The 20,121-nt window shown below is 33.1% G+C and overlaps 1 protein-coding gene across 3 annotated transcripts; it reads left to right on the plus strand.

Moving 5' to 3' along the window:
* The first annotated feature begins 1,233 nt into the window (after positions 1 to 1,233).
* On the plus strand, positions 1,234 to 19,913 carry LOC122522315 (carbonic anhydrase 2). Of its 3 annotated transcripts, none has more exons than XM_043643310.1 (8): positions 1,234 to 1,828; positions 9,805 to 10,005; positions 11,907 to 12,028; positions 13,505 to 13,600; positions 15,616 to 15,730; positions 16,165 to 16,263; positions 18,500 to 18,678; positions 18,828 to 19,913. In XM_043643310.1, exons 1-8 carry the CDS (start codon positions 1,789 to 1,791, stop codon positions 18,894 to 18,896), a joined length of 921 nt encoding a protein of 306 aa, XP_043499245.1. In that variant the 5' UTR covers positions 1,234 to 1,788; the 3' UTR covers positions 18,897 to 19,913. The 3 variants fall into 3 exon arrangements, with proteins under 3 accessions (XP_043499245.1, XP_043499247.1, XP_043499246.1); XM_043643311.1 differs by lacking the exon at positions 1,234 to 1,828 and adding an exon at positions 3,376 to 3,398; XM_043643312.1 differs by lacking the exon at positions 16,165 to 16,263 and having other exon boundaries at positions 1,236 to 1,828.
* The last annotated feature ends 208 nt before the right edge of the window (positions 19,914 to 20,121 follow it).

Raw genomic sequence — 20,121 nt, forward strand, 5'->3', positions numbered from 1 at the left:
ATTTATTTTTCTCTCCGAGTCAGATTATTATTCGATCGCGATAACGTAACCACGATTATATGATATTTTTGAATTTATTTGATTATGTAAGGTGCTCAAGTCTGTCGGTGCTAGAATACAATTTCGTATTCACACGGTTGCATGTATTTCGGATTGAAATGCAGACCGAAGCTAACAATTTCTGGACGAAGGCGATGCGACGACGTTCGGTCGTTTGCGTCAGTTGCCACAAATGTATAAATTTCATATTTTACCATCTTTTGCTGACTTTGAACAATTTTCAAAAGATGCAAGTATATATGTATGTTATATCTAACCATCCAAAACAAGGAAAACACTTTGCGATATAAATTCGTTTATTATAATTCAGAAACATTAATGCACAAAAGAATACAACTGTTTGTTTATTCACCTCAGATACTGTCTGATAAAAATATATCATCGAGTAGTTTTACAGCAGGTGAGTACGTTTTATATTGATTAAATTGAGAAAATTAGGAAGACATTCGGATCGGACGAATTTCGATAAACTCGAAATAACTGGAGATTTGCGGATGCTTTGAGATAGAAATTACTAGAATTCATTAATTTTTATTGGTAGAGTCGATTCATTTTATTGATATATAATGGAGGCAGAACGATGACGTTTATGAAGCACGTTCTATGACATAACGTTATCGTGACAAATATTACCAGACGTTTAATAAAAAGAAAGAAAGATGCGTACTTCCTCGTAGAACATCCACTCCGTGGAAGAGTGTTTTCCTTTTTACCGTTCTTTTCTTCGACATAAAGAACAGATCACGACCAGCTGCTTTTCTTTATGTTATCGTACCGAGGTCTGGCGAAGTTAGTTGTAAACTATCGCAGGATACTTAGAAGTCGTCTGTTATTTACACTTGTTAGATATTTATATTTTTTATCCAAGATACTCAATTGAAAAATATTTTGCGTGTAACAATAGACATAAATGGTATCAACATGTGTGGATAATTAATAACGAGTAATTCATGAAAATTATGCTTATTTCTTTGACAAAAAGTGGTTCCCTTTTGCTTACAGACAAATATTGTATAAGAGGGAAAGAAAAAAAACAACCACTTTCCTCGTTTTATGTACGCGCGCCCGACAAGCCCCTTTGGAGTGGGGGTAAAGCCGCACGTGTGCATACTAAAACGCGCATGCGCGTGGGAGTGAGTGTCGGTCACGTGACCGCGCGCGTTATAAACCATAGGGACGCGCCGCCGGCCGGCATTACATTCGTGGAAATTCTCGTGAAAGAAGTGGACACGACACACACACGGTCGTTGTTGAGTCGGAACGAGTTGGAACGAGTTGGAACGAAAGGCATTCATCCATCCCATAGAGACTGATGAGAAAGAAAGAATAATAGTCTGCCATCGAGAAGGACAAAAACGGTTCCGAAGATTATACATTTACAATCAGCCGATTTTCCAATTCAACTCCTTCACGGACAAAAAGATTCCTCCTTCTAGCTTTCCCCTGTTTATTTACATTTTCTTTTGACCCGTGACGTTGCACGCACGCACGCACTCTCGACCGTTCCAATTCCCTTCTCTCTTTTTCCCTCTTTTTTCTGTCAACCATTTCAAATTCTTCGGGTCGAAATATTTCCTTCCGAAATCTTGAGAAAGCAGGAAGGTGGCGCGTTGTTTGATCTAGCAAAAGAGCGGTTCAAATCGACAAAACGAGCGGGACCAAGTTATACTCGGATCTCAACTACGCGGATCTAAATTTCCGATTCATCTATAGTCCTTACCATCCGCGATGGGTTCCAAGAACGAATGGGACTACTCGACTCGAAACGGTAAGTTTTATATTAGTTTTTTTTTGTCCTTTATATTTTCTTACCTCTCCTACGAAGAAAAAGGAGAATGTTGTACTTTCTCTTAGAATCCAATGACTTCCTTTCATTGTTGGTCGGTCTCACATTTGAAAAACGGTAAATGAAAAGACGCTTAAAAAATATAAAAGCATCTGTTGCTATTGCTGCTACTGTGATAGCGAAAAGATGCGCACACACACGCACACACATTATATTCTACTCTATGTAAATATATATGTATTTATGTATGCTTATATACGTGTATGCCCACGTCTCGTGCTCGTTTACTTTATCGTCTTATGAGTCGCACAAATGAGCTCGTATTACCGAAATTATTGATTATACGCGCGTAAATGCACGACGTCCGTTTAGACAATTATAAAATTTTCTAGTTTTTGAATTATTCCGATTATCATCCTTTTACCAGGAAGCTTTCGCGTTTACGATTATACATCGCGATAACCTCGTTCTGTGCAGCATCGTTCCGCGCGCGTTATGATTTTCGAGCTTGCGCCGTGAATAAAAGTATAATTTTTGTTAATCGAGGAGAATAAACGTGGTAGCAATGCCCTAGTGGGAAAAACGAAGTTTGGTAAAAAACAGAAAAACCAAGAAAGCCGGATAATAATCGAAGAAAAAGAAATATGTCTCTTTTCGATTGTAAACGTTTGGATAATATATTAGGATATTAATCACGCGTTTTAGCTGACATAACAAACTAAAGGGTATTGTCTTTTGTACGAATGCAGGCTGTACTGGCCGTGCCAAAGACCCGTGACAAAAAACTTTCGTCAACTTTCACGGAAGGAGTTCTCTCGCGTAGGTCGCTCCCCCAAAGAAAGGGGGTAATCTCTTTTCTCGGCAGTGGTTTGCTCGGTAGGTAGGTAGGTAAGGTAAAATGAAAATCAATAGTTTTCCCTTCGTGCTTTCAGGCCGATGCACCTGTCCCTGTTAAAGTGTGTAGGCACGCGCTCGTTCTTTGCTATACGCGCGGTATCGCATGCGGTCGCAAACGCGAGGACAGCAGGTCGCAGACCCAGTTTTCGCATTGGATCATAGTCGCGTCGCTCTTGCTTGGCCCCTTTCTGCATGCCTCCGAAATCGTTCTCTTTCTTTCTCCCCCCATTCGTTCTCCCTCTCTGCCTGCGCTCCTCTTGAACACCCTCAATCTCGGGCCAATTTGTCGGGGGCTATCTCTGAAACGACCGCGATTGGAAGTACGGCGGCGAACGCTATGATTCCATGCCTATATAGATATAGTATACATAGATAAACGTCGTCTTTTTCTTCTTGGTATTAGCCTATACGATTAGCTTCGTCCCGTCACGTTACCCAAACTAAAAGAGCTTCGATTAAGTGATTTCTTTTATAAATGTCTATGTAATGTACACACTAAGAATAGGGGAGACTAACAGATGCGAGTTTGCAAACGCGTTCATTTATATACAATACAAGGAAACTTTAGAAAGTCGCTTCTTCTAGCCAATGGCATGCGATAATCTCATCGGCAACGCGAATGTCACGCGCTACCTTCAACTACCTAGTGATTAAGGTATGCTTTTTCTATATCCTACTTTCCGTTGCGCAGGAGTCACACATACTTGTGACTCGTTAAAGAAGATTCTTTTGTCTTCATTGACTGCATGTAATTAAAGGAAAATGATTTCCTTTTATTGACTTATGGAAGTTTGTCAAGTTGAATATAAATTAGCTATTCAACGAACGGAAGGAAGTTTTGTCTTTGAAAAGAAAGAATACATAGACGAGGAGGAAGAAGCCTAATGACTTATTAATTGTAATTTAATTGACAAAATATGATATTATAGTATTTGCGACGTGTTTTCATTCGATCAAACGTTAATATTAGGAAAGACAAAGAAATTGAAATTTGGAAGCTGGATCTTTTAATATAACTAAATGAAATTTTATTGTTGAAAGGTATCGTAACAAATATCGACTAGTGACATTGTTGGATAAGTTATCTTTTACGCAGTATAAGTAGATATACTATGCGATAGATATGTTCGTAAAAGCGTTAACAGCACAAACCTATGCATATATCGATTTGAGTTATAATAATAACCGACATGTTGCTATGTACCTTTTAGATTCGCACATTTTTTTTTTTTTCTATTGGGTTTACATTAATATTTAGAACCTTCAAATAGAGGAGTATAGAGAAAACTGGTCGGCTACCAGTTTACGTAGGAAATATTTTGTTTCTTTACTTTTTTTTTAAAAGATAAGAAATAAAGGGGTAAAAGTAACAAGTAAATATTATTTCTAGTTGTCGAGTAGAGTCGCTTATTTATTATTTCTGTAATATTGGCTAAAGATAGATATCAGAAAGTACTTTTTTAAGCTTTTTGATTCAATCCTTTCAAAATGCAAGTCTTCGTTATCGAACACTCGGTATACTCGAATAAAACTCACTTTGTATATTCACGAAATTATTGCAACGTCGTCGGTAACGTATAATTCACCTAACCATTCATTTTCCTCGCGAAAAGAAAACAGTGATCTCACGTCGTTTGTAAAGTCATCGCGCGTTGATTATATGAGACACGTGGAATTCTTAGACGTTCCAAGTTAATGACATTATTCGGAGCGCGCTAATGATCGTGCTTGGGATGCCTTTGTTAGATAGCCAACAACCTGTTGACCCTTTTCATTGAACGTTGTTTATCTTCCCATCGTCGAAACATCCAATGTTGCAAGTCATAAAATTTATCGAAATGACACGCGTAATTATTGTACTTCTCCCAATTCCATTGTACTTTCCCAATCGCAAGTTCTTCCGAACAAGAAAAAACGGTTCGCAGAAAATAATATTTCGAGTAAATTTTCTTTCCTGCTGTTTCTACTGTGTTTATTTTTATCTCCAGTGGTTATGGTCGTGGGTCGAGCGTTTTTAGAATAAAATTTCGCTTTTGTGGAAATGATCGGAAGTAGATTGAAATGCAAATACAAAATTCGTGATAAAATTTTTGGCAGATCGAACGATCACGACGTAGCAAACGAAGAAATTATAACTAGAACGCCACCAGTAGTTTCGTTAAGTTACCTAAATGGGTCGATGCGAATATGTATTTTAACCATCGGTATTAATTGAAATTAATTCCAAGTGCTAGCCCGAGCGTATTCGTTCAGTTACTTAAGCTAACATATTAAGGACAAGCTCGGCTTATTTTCAAGTCGGAAAGAACCGGCATCTCGTAAATGGTTTCTAGTGAAAATATTTTTTACCACTAGTTAGAATCGGTTTCAGGGTAGATAATGAAGTATGAAGATCTTCAATTGTTATCTCGGATAAATGTGGATCTTTGAGTGTGCTCGGCGAAACATAAAAAAAAAGAATACGTTCGCGTTCTCATGAAATAAGAATACTCGTTTTTGCCAACAAAGATAACGATACAGGATAAAATGACGAATAATATTCTTTTATTATCGTGCCTTTTTATCGGTATCAAATGTCGTCAACGTAGGAACAACGTAAATGTGCGTTTTTTTTTATTCCATTATCATAACGCTTATCATTAATTCATATAATACTTAATTCATTCGATTAAGTATTGTATTTTATAGTTGTATCTACATACAGTGAATGTTCCTTAAAATCGTATAATGTTACGCTTACTAGATTTTTCATTAAAAACTATTCATATAGTGTTTTTAAGATGAAGAAAATTTAGAAATAAATACATTAATATATTTTAATGAAATATTTAATGAGTTTAATTTAAAAACTTTGTTAATAAAAAGTGAATTAAACAGATACAAAAATAATGTTTAACGTTCCTGACCAGTAATTATTTTCAGTTGAAAATTTTCGTCTAATAAAAAAATATCTTATCGAAATTGTTTAATATTCAAAGTGTAGCAATAGATATGTCATTTTTAAATAAATGTACTTCGTATTATTAGTATTAAACTGATTCTGATATTAAAAAACTTCTTTTAACAGTAATATCAATATGTTTAGTGACAGGCGTTTTCTGTATTTTTTTTCTGATTATTTATCTAGTTAATTCACTTGTTATAAATAAAGCTTTCAAATAAAACTCATTAAATATCTAATTAAAATATATTAATGTATTTATTTATAAATTTTCTCCATTCAAAATACTCTATATCAATAGTTCAAGCGTATCTGTACACGATTTTAACAGACACTCACTGTTTTCATATAACCTTAATTTTGACCAATGGTTTTACCATTAAATCTCATTAAATCAATCAATGTTTATAACCAAAAAAGTCGTAAAATAACTAAAAATATTTTCTTCGTCTTCTCTAAAAGAGTTTTTATATATAACTCTCTTTGCATATTTATTCTTTAAGGAAACCAAAACTTCACGTTTTTTAATGAGCGCGAAAAGACAAAGGCCACGTAGGAAAACAAAAAGAGCTGTATAAAGCAAAACGAATTGATGCTTAACATTGATTAGGTCATTAAATAAGCGATCCTCTAACGCGTGTTTCGAATAATTAACTTTTAACTCGTATAATTTGCGATCGTATTTGTTTAGTAGGTGTGTGGATGCATGAATACTTTTAAGTTGACCGTATCCGAGTATATGGTATCAACACAAACATTAAGGTTAGAAAAAGATTAAGGTAAAAGAAACGGGAAGAAAAAAAAAAGAAAGAGAGAGAGAGAATAAAAGATAGGTGCTTAGAATAGAAATGATCGAGAAACAATCGATAATGGAGGAGATTGAGGATGAGTTACACGCCCGCGCTTTTCCTGTCTTTGCATAAAAGGAACGGCTCTTACTCACATTTTATTTGTCGTAGGATCGCTCACGCGTTTTAAAGAGCGCGTCTTTTGCTTTCATAATCTAACACACGTCCGTGCGCCTCTCTGAAATGTATTCATAGATGTTTTCATCCTTTTAAATCATTTTTATCGTCAATCGTTTGATCATGTGCTACGATATTATCTAATAATATAATCTTAAACTTCATTGAAATGGTCGAATGATTCGATCGCAAATAATATCGAAACATGTAATGATTAATATTCTTTAAATGGCCGACTTTATTTATTATAACTGATTAAGCTATTATTAATTTATTTAACTAATAATTATTAATTTAATATTTATAAATTATTAATTTATAGCATATTAAGCTCTAACAGTCGCTCTGTCTCTTTCTATATATTATATTTTATTTTTTTATTTTTGAGAGAGAGAGATTTTTGAACATCATATAAATTATAGGAGTTAGTACAAAACTAATAATAAGTCATTGAAATGATTTATATGAAATTATTTAATTAGGACTATCTTGTAATAATATTTTTACTTGACTAAATGATCCAAAAAGAATGTAAATATTTATTCTTATTGCATGGAACATTTTAACCGTGTCGGGTACAAGGTCATAAAAAAATAAGAAACATAAAAAGCAGTTATTTTCTTAAAGGTGAAACTTCGTTGTTGATCGATCGATCGATCGATCGATTGCTACTTGTCACATTTAACAATTTCCTTGTAATCAGCTGATTCATTGTCGGGAAGGTTGAATAAACGAGAATTTAACAAGGTTGATCGCTATGAAATTAGAAATAGCTTAATAATTCTTATTCTATACTATACCTGATATATATAAATATGTTTTAGTATATTTAATTTCGTATATTTCTACCTTGTCGCTCGTAACTGATTGAGATATGCTGTTAATACTACGAATAAGAATCGCAACTACATACATAGATTCTTCTACAAAATCTTTGCCATATACGCGTTATAATAAGTGTTATAATAAGCATTATAATATACGTTATCAAAACTACTACCGACTCGTACACAGTAACATTCGTTACATCACAGAGTGAAAAGCACAAAATGAAGAACAATTTTGCTTATGTCGCGTATAGAAGTATACTTTAAGATATTTATTTCTGCTTATCTTTGGATGTGATCTAATTATGAGGAAAAATAATATTAGATATGTATATGCTGACATACTGTGTTTTCTTTAACAATATTATCTTTCTGGTATGATAGAATAGTAAGATTTAAGATATACTAATTCATTCGCGGAAAGTCGTTCAACGAAACTGCACTCGTCAAGGCATCTGTCAAGATCTTCAATGTGAATGTGCTTATATGTATCTATTAAAAGAGCGTAGAACAAAGTTCTTTATCCCTCTGTCCTCTTCTACATACATAGTATACCGATCGTACAACTCTTCGTTCTCGAGAAAGCTAAGAGAACTAGAAGCACCGAACCGGTTTCTCATCGTTTCTCATCGTTCCTCGTCGTTTCTCGTCGTTCCCGATTATCACGACCTACCGAAATGGAAACCTTCTTCCTTCGTACAAGGCTTCTTCTTTTTTACTCCCCCATACGGAATTGTAACTCTCCGAACGTGCTTCGGTTGTTGAATCCTTCTAACCTCGGACAACCGACGACATTTCTATTTATCTTTATTACATTTACTATAGTAACGTCAAAGTAACTAAATATTTAGCATAAGTCGAAATGTATACACGAAATATGTACGCGAGTGCATAGGTGTGCATAGATGCAGATAATAGATATCCATTTACATAGAAATTATTATGTTTATTATTTCAATCTCTAAAGTTACGATTAACAGCATTCACTTGAAAAAGAAAATGACTACGACTTTGAATTACTAGTTTAGTATGATCTGCAATAATAACGAACAAATTTGAAAATACATGAGAAATATGAATATTTCCGATAACCTTTACTATTTGAAACAAAATATAGAATGCAGATTTTCTATTTGTGCACTTGTATCGAGAGTTTGAAAAATATTTTCGCCGTTGTGCGTTATGAAAATATTGGTAACGAGATAAGATGGATAAGAATCGATGCACGATTATAGTAAGATCAATTTTATCGGGAAGCTTAGAACGAATCAACAATTCATATTTCACGGTAACTCTAATCGCATAAAGACTCAAAGGCTTTTAGTATTGGGTTCTCACCGATTAGCAAATTAATGACGCGCGACTCTGTTCGCACGTGACTATGATTTCATCATCGATATTGTGTCAGACTCGAGAATACCCTTGAAACCGAGGTACGGTAACAACGACCTTGAAAAGCAGGAAAAAGCAAGTTTCGAAATTGAATTGTTTTGTCAAGAAATACCTTTTTTTGTTTTATTTAATTATATAAATTTCCTTCTCCTGTGAGAGAAAACTTTTTCCTGCTGTCCTTGTGTGTTTGATCTCGTTAAAAAAGTTTAAAAAGTTGATTCTTTCAAAGGGAGAAAAGAAACGTCGAGACCTCAAGAACGGGATGAATCACGAGCGTTGATAAGAAGAAATTAATGGGAATCAGCTGCACGTGACACACGTAACCGATAACAATTTCGTCGAGTTTGAATACGAAGCATGTGACTCTTTATTCTACGCGAATTACAAGCGAATACGAGCCGAATACGATGCGAATCACATTCTCAAGCACATTGACCTTTTCTTCTTCTTCTTCTTCTTTTTCGATTAGCTAGTTCGCATATATAAGTATGCCCATTCCAAATGCCCCAATATTATTACAATAAAAGGTATACGATAGACTCAAAAGTCATCAAGTATTTTGATATTAGCATCTTCCTCTTAGGGACTATCTAATTATGGTAATTTGTTCGCTGTCTCGAGATTTTCAATCCATTTCTCTATTTGGTATATTATTCTAACCGTACATAAGTCGTTTATACTCTGATAAATCCGTATTATATTGATATCTCTAAATGCATAGATCCGTTGTTTCCTTTTCCTTCTTTTTCTTCTTTTTTATTTCTTTTTTTTTCTTCGAGATAAGAAAACTACGTTTTTTTAATGCTCTCGCTGATAAGATTAGAAAGATTTGCCATGAATTACAAAGGATATAATTTAATACGTGCTAATTGCTTTTACGATAAGAAAAAAAATAAAATAAGTTATATATTGTATATATATTTTATTTTTCCACAGGACCCAGCACGTGGGTGGAGAAATTCCCAATGGCAGCGGGTTCGAGACAGAGCCCGGTGAATATCGAAACCGATCGGGTAGAATCCGACCACGAGGCTTTAACTAGCAAACCTCTTCGTTGGAAATATCCTGCTACTGCTTCCCGAAAATTGGTCAATCCAGGATATTGTTGGAGAGTCGATACCGATGGCGATGGCACTCGTAAGTTATTATCTCTCTCTCTCTCTCTCTTTAATTTCAAATTCACCTGCTGCGAATGAGGATTATTGGTAGAATATTTTTCTACAAAAGAATACGTTCGATCTTACATATTCAAATCACGACTGAAATCATATATAGTATATTCAAATCATGATTTGCACAACGATCGCAAATCTTACGAGCACCAACACCACCACCAGCCCCCCACCCCTCCCCCCCACTACCACCGTCATCGAGATTTGCATTTTCTACGATCTGCAATTCAATGTTGTCGGTTGTAATCGCCTCCTGACGCTTGCATCGTGAGAGACCTAAAAAGAATAAAGGGGGAGAGTGGTAAAGGGAGGAGGAAACGCCACGTAGGGTGTCTCGTTGTTACACATTGTGGTCACTTCTCGTGGACATCTAAGTGTTGGTACAAATAACACATATGTAGTACTTGAATGTAAGATCCTCGTGAATATAGAGTTCCCTTACCCCGTGACCAATCGCTATAGGATATGTTAATATTTTTCACGCCAAGATCGCGAAGTTATACTTTTTTCTTCCAATAATGTTACTCGGCATGACTAATTAAACACATTTTTTTGTCCGATATATCCTTTCGTTTGGTTTATAGTATAGCGAGTTAGAAATAAAACTTTACTTTCTATATGAAAATTTTCCAAATAGCGTAAATAAAATATTTATAAAACTTAAAGACCGATCCCTTTGTATTGTCCTTACTTTAGGAATAATAGTTATCATAGTGTGTTTTTTTTTATTCCTTTTTTTTATCTTGCATTTTCTTCTTTTTTTCATATAGATACTTTTCACGAAGTAAAACGTTCATTTTATAACCAGTCTCTTAAGTGTAATCTTACATGTCAGAAATAAGTTGTTTGTTTCTTAGCATTATCGTAAAACAGTACAAGTATTCGTTGTTGAAGAGTATTGCTCGAATGAAAAATGTCAATTTTAGAGGCATCAATGATTCTCGCCGAATAGATAACTACGAGAGTATGAATAATCTTTTTATGAGGGGTTCTAGAAAAGTATAGGAAGACTGGTACTTTTGAAAATTACTGCGAGAGTCTTCGAAATGAGGACAAAGATATCTACTATTATGCGTAGCACTTGAGTAACTGTCTATATCGTTTGACTCTTTACTTTATGGTAGAGTTTCAACAATGGCGAATAATTAATCGATTAGTAAAATATCAAACGAACATTTTTCATACGATTCTTTTAAATATATTGTCATTCATAAAGAGTCTCAACTGACATATCAAAATGAGCACAGTCTTTATTTTTTTGATTGCATTATTGCCCCCATACGGGACCTGGACAAGTATCGTTAGTCTAATCAAGTGCATCCTGTATATAATAGAAACGTCACAGAGATATTACCAGAGTCTTCAGAGAATATTCCAGTTAAATCAAGCCATAGAATTGTGAGCAAATTGATCGAAAATGGATGAGGAGACGAGAAACAATAAGAATATAAATAATATATAATAGTTTATAATTAATATTAACGATACCAATACTTTATGTACTTATTATTTTTGATCCATCTCTTACAATTATAAAGTCTTGTTGCTTACTCTTTATTTTCCGTTACCGAATTTTTCCGACTTACTATATGTATATCTTACTTCTTCTATTTTTATCCCAAGATAGACTTCAGCAGCAATGTCAGGAATGCGTTAATTTGGACATTTATTTTTTGTATGCATGCATTTTTAGACCAAACTTTTACGCAGTTCTAAACTGAAATGTTCTTTTATAGTATTTATCGTTCGCACACATACATATTATTTGCATATGTACACCACAAATCAAACTATAAAATCTTGGTATATTACTGTATTGATTTTATTTTGATTTCTTTCATTTAAAGATTCGAATTAAAATTGCAGTTTTAAGCGGAGGACCTCTAATGGATGATATTTACAAGCTTGAACAATATCATTGTCATTGGGGATGCAGCGACTCGAGAGGTTCCGAACATACTGTTGATGGTCAGGCTTTTGCTGGCGAGGTATTTCTACGAATTGTCTATATTTTCATAATCTTTAGTTAAATCACGTTATAAGAATTTTTTAAGCATTTACCTAAAAACTATAAATCGATTGAACCCCTTGCACTCCGAATTATATGTCAATTTTGTTATCAGTTACTCCCAACGTTTTGAAACGTTTTATTTGAAATTTACTTTAACCAAAAAATAAGGCTATTTTAATATATATATATATTTTATGTATTTAATAAGACAATTAAAACATCTATTGATTTTGACATGAAAATACGTAGAATGAAAGAAAGGTGTTCCTGAGATAAAAACTGATGTCGAGTCACACTCGACATTAGAAGTGCAAAAGTGTTAAAGCTGACGTTTAAAATGGAGAATAATAAAGTTCCTAACAATAAATTAAAAACACTTGTGAAAACATCATCGAAATGTTTATTTCTTCATTAAAAATTTTAATTTATAAATTTATTTATTGACATTTTGACCTTATGCAATATATAGTTAATATATAGAATTATTAGAAGCAAAGGAAAATTATCGTTATTTATGTTTTATCCTATTAATAGAATAATTTAACGACACCTTTTCAAACAAATTCTTTTAACAAGTAGAAAATAGAAGATTTGAGGATCAAGTAGATTGTAGGTCGTCTTTGTTGTATAAAAAATAGACAACCTTATGCAATATATAATAAACATATAGAATTATTAGAAACGGAGGAAAAGTTTCGTTATTTGCGTTTAATTTTATTGATAGAATGATTTAATGACACCTTTTCAAACAAATTCTTTCTATAAGTAAAAAATACAAGATTTGAGAAAAAAGTATGTTATAGGTCGTTATTGTTGTCTGAAAAATAGACAAGCTTATGCAATATATAATTAACAAATAGAATGATAAAAACATAGGAAAAGTTTCGTTGCTTGCATTTTATCCCATTGATAGAATGATTTAACTACACCTTTTTAAACAAATTCTTTCTACGAGTAAAAAATACAAGATTTGAGGAAGAAGTAGGTTGTAGGTCGCCGTTGTTGTCTCGGTCTAGCGATCGACGTCGAGTCTCGTGTATCGTGTTGTTAATTCATTTCACGTGGAGCATGAATCACGTCGCGGTCGCTCGCTCAAACTCATGAGTTTACTTCTAATCCTAGGTTTTTTCTTCTAACAATAAGATATCTATGTAAGTAGTTTTTATGTATTCTTATTTGTCTCTACACGACGACCAACGAACAGAGTAACTCTTAGATATTATGATACACCTGAAAAATAAATAGGAAATCAGTGAGGTCAACGAGAACACTCAGAATATTTTCTAAACGATTTATCATTATTATCTTACCTTCAACATACAATCGACTATTATTAGTAAACACGTTGTTTCACGATAACCAATTAACATTATTTTCTCTTAGTTATGCGTTATGTAAAAATGCATAGAAATAGAAATTCGAATGCACTTACTTGTTCTTTTTATCTTTTCAGCTTCATTTGGTTCATTGGAACACAAGCAAGTACAAGACATTTGCGGAAGCGGCGAAAGCATCGGATGGTCTTGCGGTGTTGGGTGTCTTTCTCAAGGTCAGTTTTCACTCTGTCTCTCTCTCTCTCTCTCTCTTTCTCTCTCTTGAAGCCCTTTCCCGACAAGATTATATATTATACTTACATTCTCTATCAAAATTGTCTCACACCGTATCTTATTTTTTCTACGGATGCCCTCTTATGCGGGTGTACGTACACAAATGCTTATTTAAAGCTTTTACGTAAGTAAGTTTCAAGCTCTATAAGCAGAATCCGTAACAGTGGCGACGTTAATAGTATTGCTTGATAGACGATTACGTAAACATTTGTACGGCGAAAGACGTTAAGCATTATATTTTCATGATTCTTCAAAACTGCAAGGAAATTTGCTTTTCCATGCGAGCACGGATATATCGTAATGCGGATGGGACGATCACCGGGCACCGGATGGAATTTAAATCGATCATTTCCTTCGTCCAACGCTCTTTCTCACTTTCTGTTCCTAGCATACCACCACACCGGAAGGATCGATTTTTCTCACGGCCATTGTTGTAATACTTGCTGTCAAAGAGAAGAAATTTCCTTTAAAACAACGTTTATCGATGGACAAATGAGATTTTCACATAGATACGTGGAAATTTGAGAGAAGATAGGAATTAGTCACGATGTACATAATTTATTTGAAAATCTTCGTGCAATTATTTTCTTCGAATAATACGATATTATTTTGAAAAAGAAAAAAAAGGTTTTCTCAAAACGACGTATATCAATGTTATTTCTTCGCGTAATTTTAATTTTTTTCATGACATGAAACTGTATCTACTGTAATCAGAAATGAATACCGTTCGTTTATTACGAATCGCATAACGAAAGTTAACGTTCATATAGTTTGTTGCATAATATTTCCAAGGGGTCAAACAAAATTTTGGATTTATCGAACTGGGAATATATTGAATTTACAAATTAGAATTTACGTCCGTATTAGCATAACACGCGGCACCATAACGCGATGCAATTTGATAAGTGGTCTTGCGCAATCGCTTGTTCAAAAACAGAATTTCTAAGATTAAAATTTGTATCGATGGAAGATTTTTCCTAGAATTTATTTTGATTTGTTTTTCATTTGCCAAACTAGCACATTGATATTATTTACGTTAATATCTTTTATCGAATGTTAACGTATCGTGTATAGCTAAACTTATCCTTAGTATGCAATTAAGAAGATTTCTAACGATACTTTACAACTACATCGACGATTCGTAAAACGACGATCATGATCGTTAGATAATCGCCAATTAAATGTAACATATGGTCCGTATAGAAGAGTGACACTTGAATTCTATCGATGTCGCATTCAATTATATACAATACTTACGTATCGTATATGCAACACTTATTTATTGTTAGATACAAATCGCATAATTAGATGTAGCAATAAGATCGCAATTTAATGAATAAATAAGTAAAGATAAAGAACAATCGAATCTAATGTCATACGTTTCTAATGTATATCGATTAACAACTGCGTAATTGTAATAGAAGTTGTATTAGAAAATAAAACACGACATTTTATAAAGAGTATAATTTTTCCCGTTATGAAATAGAGAGAGCGAGAGAGAGAAGAAAAAGAAGAAAAAAAAACAATTCGACGAAAATTATTCGATCGAATTTATATAAACATTTAACAACATTTCAATATCATTTTCGCAGGATAGAAAAATCGTTGGTAGACGACAAATCGATTTCCAATCGTCTCTGCGTAGAAATACTTTATGAGTTTCTCTTCTTTTGTGTACACTACGAACTAGGAACAGTTAGCTTATTTGACGAGAAATTTCTTATAACTTATAGATCAAAAGAACTCGTCGTCGTACGTTAGTCGGCCTAACATTTAGATCATCGACTTAATAAACATGAGCACTCCTTTAAAATCGATTGCCTCGATGCGTTCATGCTCGATCAAATAAACGTATAAAATTTACTTCCTCGATGATTATCCACTAATTAATTTTATTAAATGTCATGAAAGTAACCTTTTTTTCTAAGGGATTTTTAATCTATCTTTTTTTTTATAGGTTGGCAAAACCCACGAGGAGATGGATAAGATCGCTCGTTTATTGCCATACGTTTCTCATAAGGACGAAATTGTTGAAATAGCAGAACTCATTGATCCCAGCAAGTTACTTCCCGGTGAGTTTAATAGAAAATCTTTTCAAATACAGAACGCTTAGATCAATTAAGAACGGTTCATAGTTGTTTATTTTCTTCCGTCTCGACGGGAGGAACAAATATTATTTATCGTAGTTGTTGATAAAAAAAAGTATTTCTTTCTAACAATTATCTGCTTATATTAGTTTTTTAGCTTGGCATTTATAATTAGATTTATTTTTAAACGACGAGATAAGCGAATGGGTGGTCGACGATAAACGTAGAATTAGTTTTGTCCTTACTAACAAGTCAAAGTTAATATTGTCGACTATCACGGGTCTTTTAAAATGAAAAATAGAGAAAAAGAGAGACGTTTCAATCGACGCTTCCGATTCTGAAATGCGATAATAAGCTACTGTCTACTAATGAAATGCACTAATAATGTATATACACTCGCACCGTAAATGCGCATGCAGTGCGCGGCGGTGGACGAGCCAACACGCAGAGATGCGCTAATCCGTGTATGCGTTGGGCCGACCGAATCATACGTCACGAGAACAAATTGGATTTTCAAGGTTCGTATGAATGCCTTGAACTACATATGTATGTGTACTTCGTTCGAATCGTGAGTTCCGCGCTCGACCGTATCTCCATCGTTATTTTTTCTTTTCATTTTTGATCGTTCAAAAGTGAGAATGCAAAGAGAGATAAAGAGATAAAGAGAGAGGGAGAGAGAGGGAGAGAGAGAGAGAAAGGAAAAAATCAAGGAGAACGTTCGAAGCATATCGCGATCGATCGTTGTGAAATTTCATTGTCAGCCTTGGAGTGGAATTTTCCAAATTTATTTTTGTTCTTGGATGTTTTTATTTTTCACTTGTGTGTATAAAAAAAAACATTGCTCGTCGGTTGCTATTTCCTTTTTTAAGTGAGTTTGTTGCACTCGTCTATTTATAACACTGAGTTTACGGGACGTGTTTCGAATATCATGAGGAAAATTACAAAAATCGTTAGAATTTTCTTTTTTTACCACTTGCACTAACTTTTATTCATTTAACGATAGAAATATAGTTGTGTGGAAGTTTATTTTCTATAAAAGTTTTCTAATATTGCAATTTTTTATGTGATGTATCTATGCCTACGGATATGCGTCAATTTGACGCGATCGTAATGTAAGCATAAATGTTATTAAATTAGTTTCATCCGTGCAAGTATTAAGGCAGTAATAAATATGAACGTGATAAGAGACGTAGTTCTTCGAGAATGTAATTCTGTCAATTGTAAACATATACAATGCAACGGTAATACATCGATCCCGCTATCTAAAATTAGCGTTGATAAGCCAGATAAGCATCACCGGTTATGTCCTATGTAATTTTGTTGGAAAGTAATGATGCATAAAAGGGAAGAAAGAAAGAAACACAGAATGCGAATTGCAGTCATAGTATGAAGACTTTTTGAAGTTTTTGTTGCTATTAGTTTGTGCAGCTAAGAAAATACTAATTTATTTTGTGAATTAGTAATATTATTGTGAAATTCAATATTGCACTATTTTGACAAATAGCTTCTTCTTTATTAACTAAATATGTCTAGAAGAGGAAATAATATTTTGAAAAACATAGTTGGTATAAGTGAGATGTTTTCTGGCACGAGTTGTTAAGTGGATGCGCGAAATAAGTGTTGAATATAAAAAAATTGTCAGTACTAAAATATTATTGAAAAATATAAATTTGATATAAATATATATCTTACATTTTCATTTTTAAGTTTATAGCGTATAATTATATTGCTTTTTATATTGTTATTTCTTATTAAGAAAAATGTATGTTTTAAATTGACGCGTATCCGTAGAAGTAGGTATATAAGAAATATCCGTAAACCTAGCATTAACACGCATTGCCACTTCTGATCGTATTTTGGCCTCTTTTAATATTTTCATCATTTCATTCGCTTGATTGATCTAATTGATCATTTTGTTATGACATTACTTCTTCTATCACGACATATTACGAAATAACGAATAAATTGAATCCTTGCATGAGAAACGAATGGTTTTTGGCTTGGACGTACGTTTATAATTTTCGCAAACCCTAGAGGATACTAATATTAATTCGAGATACATACATTAACTTAATGATGTAATTTCATTAGTTATCACCAAACGTAGTCCATTGTCTAACCGATTAGAATTTTCTTCGTCGATCCTTTCGCATTTAATCATATTTTTATTCTATTATATTTATTGTCACCTTATTGGATTGCTTCGTTTATATTATCAACGGCGTCATCGCTTTTCTGATTAATAAATGGAATTAAGTAAGTAGTACTAAAAATAAAATTACATTTTTATCTTCCATTCGAGGCGAGGTATATACTATATATGAAGGAAACATTAACTAACAATTATTCATAGATTTACCCTCATTTCTATTACCCGACTATTAATCGATTTTTTCTTTAAATTGCTTAACGAAAAGAATGGGGTGGATCAAAATTTATCCAGAACGTTACTGTTTCATTGTTACATTAATACGTACGGTTTCATTGGAGACATTATATAATCGAATGTTTCTTGTTTTGTAAACTTATTATTATAACTTTCTTTTCATATATTGATAAGTAAACATTAATACGTTCATCGTACGAATTAATCGTAGCTTGACGTAATAATCTATGGTTTTGTTGCACTTTGCACTTATTTTCTGACTAATAAAATGACGTACATATGTATGTATGTTATTTTTAACACGAATTCGTTAAAATTCCATCTTTAATACATTTTTTAACTTGTGGTTTGCTTTCATTTACTTTCAGACGACAATGGTTACTGGACATATTTGGGATCGTTGACAACTCCACCGTTCAACGAGAGCGTCACTTGGATTCTCTTCAAAAAGTACATCGAAGTGTCTCATCATCAGCTCAACATCTTTCGTAATTTACGAAAATTTCCTCGTGGAGAGGAATGTCCTTGTCATGAGAATCACGGAGTAGTAAGATTTTTTTTCCAATCTATTATTGATTCTATATTAGCGTATTAATAGTTGATACTTCCTTCATCTGTATTGGTGCGGTTAAAATTTGTTTTTTCATATACAATAATTTATCATTTCAATTAATCGTTTTACCTTTCTCCTTACAGGTGATCAACAATTTCCGTCCGCCACTGCCGTTAGGAAATCGCGTGTTAAGAGAATGCGGCAGCCTTTAAACTTCTCTCGGTCCTCTCGTCTAACGAAAATGTTTCTTGTTGATCGTTAGAAAAATAACACAAGGGTGACGCAAGGGTGACGCAAGGATCATTGCAAGGATTCCAACTACCAACGATCGTAATCGATGTTAAAGTTTGAAATCGATAATACGGAACTTTCTTTCGTAATCTATTTACGTAAAAACGTGCCTTGTGTTTCTCGAAAATGAGTCATCTTTCATCTCTGTAGGAAGCAAAAATGTACCTTTAAAAATGAACAAATATTCTTAATAAGAGGAAAAAGGGAGAGAGATAGAAATGAAATGAGATGAGATGAGATGAGAGAAAATATACGAGTCTATTAAGTCAAAGTTTCAATGAATTCTTTTATAACTGTTAAATATTGAATACTTTAATATCTTAACATTTTTATTTAGATATTTAGATATGTTAGATATTTAATAGGTAGTAAATTGGAGATTGTTTTAATCGCACTTTTGGGAATATATTGTGTATAGTATAGTATGTCAATGGCACGGTGCTTCTTTTGTATAGTCAGTGCTAAAGAAATAATATTATATTTAGATTAAATCAATGAAAAACTCGTGATAAATTATTTTGTTCCAAGTGCAATTAATATTATTTTATTAATATCATTGCGCGTGCATATATATTTTATCAATGATGAATATATGACAATCTTTGTGTTTGCGAGATAGAAAGGATATAGTTTATGTAACTCTATTTGAAGTATTCGATCGTAGGATTGGCCTCGTCATTTTTCTTTTCTATTGCCAATAATCTTTATGACGTTTCATTCGATGTAATCGTTTTTATGTTTAATCAAATTTATTCTGCATTTTTTCTCACCTTATTGTAAATGTTATTTCGTTAATTGCAACTCAATAGTTTTATTTGTACAAAGGTTCATTACATAATTGAAATTATAATGAAAATAGAAAGGACAGCAAAAGAAATTATTGGTTCGATCTTCTTTATTAAAAAAAAACAGAAAATAAAAAAGAGAGGAAAACAAAATGTTCCTTTTATTGTAATTCATTGCTTATTAATTTTTGTTAAATGTTAATAATGACTCTGGTACGACATTTTATAGAAATAGTTCTAGTCTATTTATATAATATGTATATAACGAATACGATGGAATACTCGATCGATATTAATGGATATGGAAATTAAAAAATAACTTTGCATGATCAAAGTAATGAAAATTTAGTAGTTTAAAGAA

The sequence above is a fragment of the Polistes fuscatus genome, unplaced genomic scaffold, assembly GCF_010416935.1.
Source record: "Polistes fuscatus isolate 324 unplaced genomic scaffold, CU_Pfus_HIC Scaffold5, whole genome shotgun sequence".
Classification (NCBI taxonomy): domain Eukaryota; kingdom Metazoa; phylum Arthropoda; class Insecta; order Hymenoptera; family Vespidae; genus Polistes; species Polistes fuscatus.

Bases quoted from the DNA above. Each gene is read 5' to 3' on its own strand.
- LOC122522315 (XM_043643310.1), top strand. From the start codon at position 1,789: ATGGGTTCCAAGAACGAATGGGACTACTCGACTCGAAACG. The intron at 10,006-11,906 runs GTAAGTTATTAT...TTAAAATTGCAG, and splicing joins TACCGATGGCGATGGCACTC to TTTTAAGCGGAGGACCTCTA. The intron at 12,029-13,504 runs GTATTTCTACGA...TTATCTTTTCAG, and splicing joins GTCAGGCTTTTGCTGGCGAG to CTTCATTTGGTTCATTGGAA.